General features: G+C 64.9%; 1 protein-coding gene across 1 annotated transcript; it reads right to left on the bottom strand.

The window, feature by feature from the left end:
* Positions 1-1,951: 1,951 nt before the first annotated feature.
* SMCR8 (SMCR8-C9orf72 complex subunit) lies at positions 1,952-8,475 on the bottom strand. The gene is made up of 2 exons (XM_057717137.1): positions 5,660-8,475; positions 1,952-2,405 (listed from the first exon to the last, which is right to left on the bottom strand). Exons 1-2 carry the CDS (start codon positions 8,008-8,010, stop codon positions 1,952-1,954), a joined length of 2,805 nt encoding a protein of 934 aa, XP_057573120.1. The 5' UTR covers positions 8,011-8,475.
* Positions 8,476-8,609: the final 134 nt, after the last annotated feature.

The raw sequence follows: 8,609 nt of genomic DNA, 5'->3' as shown, positions 1-8,609 counted from the left end.
GCCTCGCCTTCCAGGTCCCTCTGAAGAGGAACACGCTTGGCATCAAGTGATCCTGTGACGCAGCCACACTGCGCAGCCGGACTTTAACCGAAGTGTAAACACCCGTCCGCGAAGACAGGGCCTCTCCTCAGTGAAGAAGCGGCGTGAGGGAGGGCCCCGGGGCCTCTCTGCGGCCTTCTGCTCGGGGCCTCCCACCCCTCCAGGCGGAGCTTCTGCACAAACACCCCCGGAGTGGACTCTGGCTTCTAGAGGCCAGTGTGACCGACCCGCTGCCCTTTCTGGCTTCCCACGTGAAAGGTGTGAGCCAGAGTCCGTGCTGGTGGCCCAAGAATGAGATGGACGGACCAGGGGTCACATCCCATCTGCTCATTTGGGCCCCAAGACTGCTCTTCCCCCAGAGATAAGGTATCACAAGCTCGTGTCCCAAGAGGCCCAGGCAGACGCAACTAGCCACCTACCTAGAACACAAAGCAGCATCTGAACACAAGGAACAGGGGTGCGGGGTGGGAACAGGGGGGCAGCCTTCCTGCTGGCGCCCACACGGCACGTTCGCAAGCTGCCATGCGGTCCTTGGGGACACCTCTGTGGGGGGCACAGGCGACGGCACGGGTACAAAGAGCTGAGGAGATGGCAGCGGCACCACTGCCACCGGGGCCTCGGTCACGGGCCCCGGACCAGAGTCACGCCCTCTGGTGAGAATGGGGACCTTGACCAGAAGCCTGGGCAGGGAGGGGCCCCGGGAATGAGGGGACGCAAAGCCTCCTTGGTGGCCAGGGCTTCCTGACCGCAGTGCCGCTGAGCAGCAGGACCCCGACGCCACAGAACCCGGCCCCAGCAGATGCGCGCGCACGGGCTCAGGAGCAGCCACCGCGGCTGGGTCAGGTGTGTGTGGATCACAGTTTCAGGGAAAAAATTAAAAAGCAGTCATACCAAGAGTTCTCCTTAGAGAAAAACACCTTAAGAAAAAAAAGGTATGAAATTTTCAAGCTTGCAAAGACCCATCCATCTACACGCCAGCGCTAACTGTGTCAGGAGCCTCGCGGCGGGGGGGGGGGGGGGGGGGGGGGGGGGGTCCGTCCCAGTGAGCAAACAGGAGGTGGGGGGGGGGGGGGGGGGAGGCTCAGCCGGTCAGCGCGGGCTGCCGTGAGGTGCGTGCGCCCCGGCCCAGCCGGCTGACCGGAAGCCAGCTGCCACCGCGCCCGCGACACCCCGCGAGGCCGCGAGGTCGTGAGGTGGTTGCAGAGGTGTGCCGTGGGAGAGGCCCGCGCGGCCTCCGCGAGCGCTCCTGGGAGCACAGCGCGCAGCCGCTGGCCACCCCGCGCCCGTGCAGCCCTGCCTGTCCCCCGGGCTCCCCACCCCCGAGACCCGTTCTGACAGCCAGGGCCAGGGACTCCGGTCACACCTGCCGAGCCTGGGAGCCCAGCAGCAGGGGCCTCCGTGCCTGGCGAGGAGGCGGGGACCGGGCAGGGTGCGTTCGGGGGCCTCGCCTGGGAGGACGGCTCCGTGAGGCCAGGTGAAGGACCCGGCTGGGGTCTGCACGAGGCAACAGGTGTTCCGTTGTCCTGCTTTCCACCAACGCATCCAGTTAACGGCTGCTCCCCGATCTTGCTGCGCAAGAGTCCGGAGGAGCTGCCCGCGGCTGGCGTGGTCCTCCCGTGAGGACTCCGCCTCCCTGCCCCTCATCGCACCACCGAAGCTTTCCTCTGCCCTGGCCCCGTGCAACCCCAGGCCACTCCTCTCCAGGGGCCGTGAGCTGGGACCGTCCTTCCAGATGCCGCCAGAGGGCCAGACGCCCGCTCCCCCCAGAGCCACCAGGGAACCACAGCTGCCACCTAGGTTTCCTTCCCGCCGACACCACCAGAAGTCTCAACAGCGCAGAGGACCCCCCGGTCATGCCAACCCCCTCTCCGTCCCGAGTCCCAGGTCTCGGTCACAGTGGCCAGGCCTGGCCTCAGATCTTGTACAGGAAACTGGGGACGTAGTCAAACCTGAGCGCGGGCGGGCCGGCCCCGGGCGGCTCCTGCGTGTAGTGCAGCCGCAGCAGCTCCGCCAGGTACTGGACCACCTTGACGTCTTCGTTCACCAGCCCCAGGTTCAGCTGCAAGAAGCTGGCCTGGCGACGGGTGGCCAGCTGCTCGGCGTCCCTGCCGCGGGCGGGCAGGTGCAGGTGGTGGCAGAAGGCGTAGAGAAAGGCCTTGGCGCAGAGCTGCGTCAGCACGCTCTGCACGTGCAGGACGTAGGTGCCGCCCCGCCTGATGTGGGTGCGGTGGTCCGCCAGCCGCGGCACCAGGCTGCCTCTGTAGAGGGGGCAGCGCAGGGTCTTCCGGTCCAGGTCCAGGATGCTCGTGTAGCGGCTGTAGCGGCTCAGGGCGTGGAGGGTGCTGGCACTGGTGGGGGACGCCACCCTGGAACACACAGGCCAAGGTCAGGAGGCAGAGACCAGGCTGGGCCCCGTCGCGGGGCTCAGCCCCCGCACAGCCCCGCGCGCCGGCCCTCTGGAAGGCAGAGCTGGTCGCCGAGATCTACCCCTCACGACCAAGGGGCCCTGATGACTCGCTTCCTGCTGTTATTCCCCAGGGAGCCTTCTGTGGAGGGGGGCCTTCTGCCCTGCCTGGAACACCCAGCTCTCCCTTCTGTGCCCGGCCGATGCCGACATAAAGCTCACCCAGCCTTCCCTGACACCCCTCCCCCTTCTGCTCCTTTCGTTCTTGCTCTGTGACCTTGGTCAAGTTCCTCAACATCTGAGCCTCGTCTGTGAGACAGACGATGGTCCCACCTCCGGGGTCGCTGCAGAGGCTGCCGTGCTCAGGGCAGCGCCTGGCCCTCACCACACCCCGGCACGGACCCGCGTGGTGCCAGGCACTCCTGCAGACCCAGGACCGCACCCCGTGCCGTGGACGCACAAAGGCAGCCCTCTGCTTGCACCCTTTAACGCGGACCCGCACGTGGCCCTCCACCGGCCTCCCTGCCTCAGTGCCGGACCCGTCTGCGGGGCCAGCTCACCACCCACCCTCGGCTCTGAGCACCCCCAGGACCAGGGCTCCGCGTGCATCCCCGGGAGCAGCCTTTCCCTGCTCTGCGGGGCAGCGGCAGGACCCGAGCGTAGGACACCCCGGGCTCCCCTCCCGACAGCCAGGGCCACGGCTTGTCCCCTCGGCACTGCCAGGGACTCCTTCCGGCGAGCCGCAGCGAGTCCAGTCCCCACGCTCCTCCTGGCCCCTCGGCGGACTCTGCAGTGACACGTGCCCTGGGCTCCCGCCCGAGCAGGGGGCACATCTCCCCATTCCCAACCCCCGTGTGCGCTCAGGTGGTGTGGGAGGGAGGGCTTTGTGGGACGAGTCATCAGACCCGTCCTTTGAGAGGCCTCAGCTGTCACTGCTGACGGGCCTCCCGCTTTCGTGGAGGAACCCTTCACGGCTGCAAGTCCGCAGGCGAAGGCCGGGCTCCACCGCAGCCGCCCGGCCCGCCTTCCTCTCAGCCGGACCGTGCCCCCCCGGGATGTCAGAACAGTGCCAAGCAGGCGTGGACCAGGTGTGATGGGCCCCCAGCACGAGGCGGGTCTTCCTCGTGCACATGCAAACAGCCTGTGGGAGTGCCAGCCCATGGAGTGGCGACAGCTAGGCTGGGAGCAAGGGCGGCCCCGTCAGGCGACACCCCACTGCGGACGCACCTGTCATCCTGGCACGGGGCACAGTGGCTGGCACGTAACAGCCCTCAATAAATATCTGGCAAATGACCGCTCAGCGATGCAACCCTATTTTCCCAGGAGGGCAGAGGGTGCTGCCCAGGTGCCCACCGAGGAGGAGCCGCTCACAGCCCCCCTCCCAGGACACTGCCCCCTGCCTGCGCCCCAGAGACACCCGGCGCTGCTCACGGCTGGCTTCAGTGTGAGCACACTGCAGCCCCTGCCAGGCTGCAGAACCCTTCTCAACACAGCCCTGCAGACGGTGCCCAGGAAGGCAGAGCTGGTGGGAAGGATGTGCCGCACGTGCCGGCCGCACCGGCCGCGTCCTGAGAAAGCAAGCTCAGCGAAGCCTCTGGAAAGGGCAGGGCCACCCTGAGCCTGGTCCTGGTTAAGCCAGGCGACGCTGATAAACGGACACATGTTTTAGATTCTCCACCTTCTGCATAAGAAAGTCAAAGGTCAATGGTTGCAGCCAGGTGAGCGAGATGAAGAGGTGTATGTCTAGGAACCACCTACCCATCATCCCACCAAGGACAGTAGCCAAACTCAGGCCCTTAAAGACACCCCCCACCCCTGCCCCACGGGCTGCTTAAAGCCAAACTCAGACGTGGTGCCAGCGGGGGAAGAGAGGGAGGGGGAGAGGGAGGGGGAGAGGGAGGGGGAGGGGGAGGGGGGCGCGGCCCCGCGTCCATGTCCTGCGACACCCACAGGCGGGCTCATCCCAGCGCTGCAGGCCCCTGCTGTTGCCCCACTGTGACTCCGGTCCCCCCACCTGAGCGGCAGAGACCCCAGGCCCCCTGCAGGCACCCGTCCCGCACTTCCCGTGCGGAGCCACCAGGGTTCCCGCCTCCGCCTCCCTGTGCCGCGGGGCTCTGGCCCCCGGAGCGCGCGTTCTCCCAGCAGGGGCCTTGCCCGGACCTCCGGCTGGTGCCCTAGTACCACCCGCACGGCCTGACAGTGGAGTGGACGCGGGAGCGGCCAGGGCCTGAATCCAACCACCACGGCCCGGGGGTGGGGGGGAGATAGGACACGAACCACGAAGGCAGCCAGGGATCCAGTGAGTCAGGCGGCCGTGAGCGGGCAAACACCAGGAGGCTGGGGACAGGGACCTCACTGATGTCAGGGACCCGAGGAAAGGGGGAGCCGGAAACAGCAAATGGCGACGGGTCGCGGCGGGGAGGAAGGGTCTCCTGCCCTTCTCCGTGGCCCAGGGAGTGGACTCAGACCATCGCCCAGCTCGACGCCCGCGTGTCTCAGGCGCACAAAGGCGGGTGCAGGGAGAGGAGTGAGGAGTCCCCTGAGCCAGACAAGCAGAACGTGGGAAAACCTGAAAGAACCTGCTAAAGCACAAGCGAGGGGCGTGGGGGAAAGAAAGAGAAGCTTTCAGGAGGAGCAGGAGGAGGGGGGGGAGGAGGAGGAGGAGGAGGAGGAGGAGGAGGAGTTGGGTCCTGGGGCAGACAGGACAGTGGAGGCAGAGCTGGGACGGCTGCCTCTCCCAGCGCCACCGCCCTCCTCCGCCGTAGACCTCACCTCAGTCATTTACACCACAGTATGAATTAGAGACTCAGCAGAGACCTGTGATCCAGAAGTCCAGTCGTTCCCAAACCTCACTGCACACCAGGCACACTCCAGGCCGTACCCCAGGCCAGCCCAGTCGGAATCCTGCGGATTGGGCCCAGGAATCCGTGATTCTAGACAATCCTCCCAAACAACTCTGACACAGCAGGCTGCTGACCAGGGTCAGGAACCACTTAGGAACTGCAGCCTCTCACGTGACAGACAAGGAAACAGGCCCGAGAAGGGAAAGGATTTGCCAAAACGACACAGTGAGTTGGCGCTGAGCCCAACCTGGAAGCCAGGCCTCCTGGTTATGGGGCCACCACACCGACGCGTGAACCTCGCCCAGAGGAACAGCCACCTGAGGCCTCACCTCTAACCAGGCAGGGCTGGTCCCCACCACCTGTAACCAATTACCTCTGCAGGCCAATAAGCTTCCACTTCTGAAAATCCATGATGTGCAAAGGAGAGGAGACCCAGTGCTTCACGGGCTTGGCCTGGTGGCTGTAGCTGGGGACAAAGATGGACAGCGCAGTCACCAGCTTCCTGACTACAGCCTCCTCCTCCCCCAGGACCACCAGCGTCCTCCCGCTGAGCAGGGAGTAGATGGCTGGGTGGGCGAAGGGGTACTGGCGGATGAACTTTAAGGCATTCTGGCCCGCCCTCTTCCTGTGCCTCTCGGATGAGGGGCCGACGGGAGGAGCAGAGGGGGGAGTCCTGTCGGAGCTGGCGGAGCCGACGCTGCTCCCGTGGCTGGTGGCGTCGGCGTGGTCGTCCAGGCTGGTCTTGCTGCCGTCCCGGCTGGCCAGCAGGTGGCTCGGGTCCAGCTCGTAAGCAAGGAAGCCTTCGGAACTGTTGTCTCGGGAAGAAGGGCTGGTGTTTTCCACCGAGAAGTCCACGTGGAATCCCTGGTCCTTCTGCCGGCAGCGCTGCGGGGGGACGCTCACAACCCCGTCCTCGGCGGAGAGCGTGTGGCCCGGGGTGGAGAGTGGCACCTGCAGAGCGCCACCCTCCCTCCCCGTGCAGCAGGAGTCTCTCTGTAGCGGGGTGACTCCCGAGCCGCCCTCCTCGGCCTCTCCTGGCTCCGGCTCCGGCGGGCTGCCGTCTGCCTGGAAGTCGATGGTCCCCCTGCTGTCACCTGCGTAGGCCTCTTCCTCGTTGATGGCACTTGGGTAGCTGGCCTTGAAGTCCTCGGGGATGAGGGCCTCAGAGGGACAGGTGCTGAGGACTTCGATACTGTCCCCGCTGATCGTCCTGTGGCTGGCCGCCTTGCTCCGGACCACCTGGGGGCTCAAGGGCGCCGTGAGGCTGGCCTGGCTGTCCGACTTCGACAGCAAGGAGGTGGGCTTCTCCATGCCGAGCACCTCGATGCTCTCTCCACTGCTGACGCTCCCTTTCATGTCCATATCCAGGTAGTCCAGGTTTTCCTGGGGCTCAAAACTGCCTGACTCTGTCACCTCTGCTTCCCTGGACTCCTCCTCCATCTTGATCAGCACGGACTCCACACTGGACTTGTAGGAGCCCACGCTAATTAGCACTTGAGGAACTGGACATTCTTCCAGAGAGCCGGAAGGCGGCCTGTCGTGACTGGGCTTAGCAGGTGTGCTCTCCTGTTTCTCTACCCCCCTGTCACCAACCTCCACCAAGTCTTCAAAGAGGAAGCTTGTGATGCGCTGTTGCTTCAGGAGTGCCCTGTCCATCTGGCTGGTCAGGAGGTAGCACAGGTCTCCTCGGAACATGTGCTCGATGTGGCTGAGCTGGGCCAGGGTCTGGGTGAAGTAGTCGGTGTCACAGAGCTCTTCCAAGGTCTTCAGCTTCTTGTCGAAACACTTGGTGGACTTAGCTTTGATGAGTTTTGGGGTGTAGGCGGGTCTGCAGGTGTAAAGGTCTGTGTCAGCAGGCTCTTCAGGGCCAGAGGTAGTGGCCGCCTGGCTGCGTGGCTCCTGCGTGTACTCCGTCTCCCCAGGACACAAATCGGACCCCCTCACCTTCCGATGAGGGTACGAGCGGATCTGCCTCAACAGGTCTTGATGTTCGATGATGGACTTCTCCACGCTGGCCAGCTCGTTGGCCTTCTCGATGGCCTGGGATGAGTAGAAGCCCTTGTCGTTGGCTTTCTTCTGGACCTCTGTCTCGGTGTGCAGCACTGTCCTGGTGTAATCCAAGTCTTTCAGTTTTTTTTCAAGTTCCCCGGCAAATGCCTTCCTGTTGCCTGTTTTTAAGCACTCGGACGCTTTGGAAAATTCAGCTGCGAGCTCCTGGAACTGCTGCATGATTTTGTGCTGGTCTGCCGAGATGTAAGCCATACAGAAGGGCCGCACGAAGCCGCGGGCCTCCAGGTCGTACAGGGTGAGGTGGTGCACATAGGCAAAGGCCCCCTCCTTGGAGTCTCCCAGCACCACCTTGGAGTCCTCCACAAAGTTCAGCTTGGGGTAGGCAGAACCAGGGGGATGGCCCACAAAGGAGGCCTGGTAATCCACAGACATGATCCGCAAAGAGAAGTAATTGAGATCGAAAGTACCAAAGACTTTGGTGTCATTGGGTATGGTCAGTAAGGGCTGGGGTCCCACCTGCTCAGAGAACTCGGAAATAAGGATGAAGTCCCGAGAGAACTTGGCCCCGGACAGTTTGGACCATGGATTGGCTCCTTGGCTGGCAAAGGGGAAGAGTGGCACCGAGTACTCCTCGGGCAGGGCCGGCTCATTGTAAGGCTCCTCCTCGTACTCGTCCTCTTTGGTGAAGGCCACCACGTCAGGGGCGCTGATCATATTTCCAGGTGTATGGTGGGGACATGGAGAGGAAGTGGGAAAGAACGCGGGGGAGCCCGGCCTCGGGAGGGGGAAGCAAAGTCCTTGCGGTCTTCTCTGCGCCCTCAGGGGTACGAGGCTGCCGGTCACACACCGAGGGTTCAAACCCCCGCAGCTCCGCAAAGCTGGGGCTCCCCCAGGGCCCTCGGGGGCCTCAAGCACTACGCAGCTCGGGGAGACCCGGGAGGCCGGCTGCCCTTCTCCTCCGGCGACCGCGGCCGGCGCAGAGCGCTCGCAGCGAGGTCACCGGCGCTCCCCCGGGCCCACCGCCACGGCAACAGCCCCAGCCCTGAACAGGTGCCCGATGCGGGACGATGGGCAAGCGCACCCCGCAGCCGAGCGTGACGGCCCCTGCGGCCCGAGGGCGGAAACCGTCGCGGCTCCTCGGACGCCACAACTCGCCGACAGCTACCGCGGCGCCGCCATCTTGGCATCACATGACTCGAGGCGTCGCGCCGCGCGACCCGGAAGCGTCCGCGTCCACTTCCGATCCGGAGAGCGGCGTCTCCCCGGGGCGAAGCGGGAAGGGAGGCGGCCGCGCGGAGCCGCCTGGGAGTTGT

The sequence above is a fragment of the Hippopotamus amphibius genome, chromosome 17 (genome assembly GCF_030028045.1).
Source record: "Hippopotamus amphibius kiboko isolate mHipAmp2 chromosome 17, mHipAmp2.hap2, whole genome shotgun sequence".
Taxonomy (NCBI): Eukaryota; Metazoa; Chordata; class Mammalia; order Artiodactyla; family Hippopotamidae; genus Hippopotamus; species Hippopotamus amphibius.
Note: the sequence above shows the minus strand (reverse complement) of the source record. Positions and strands in the feature narration are given on the sequence as shown.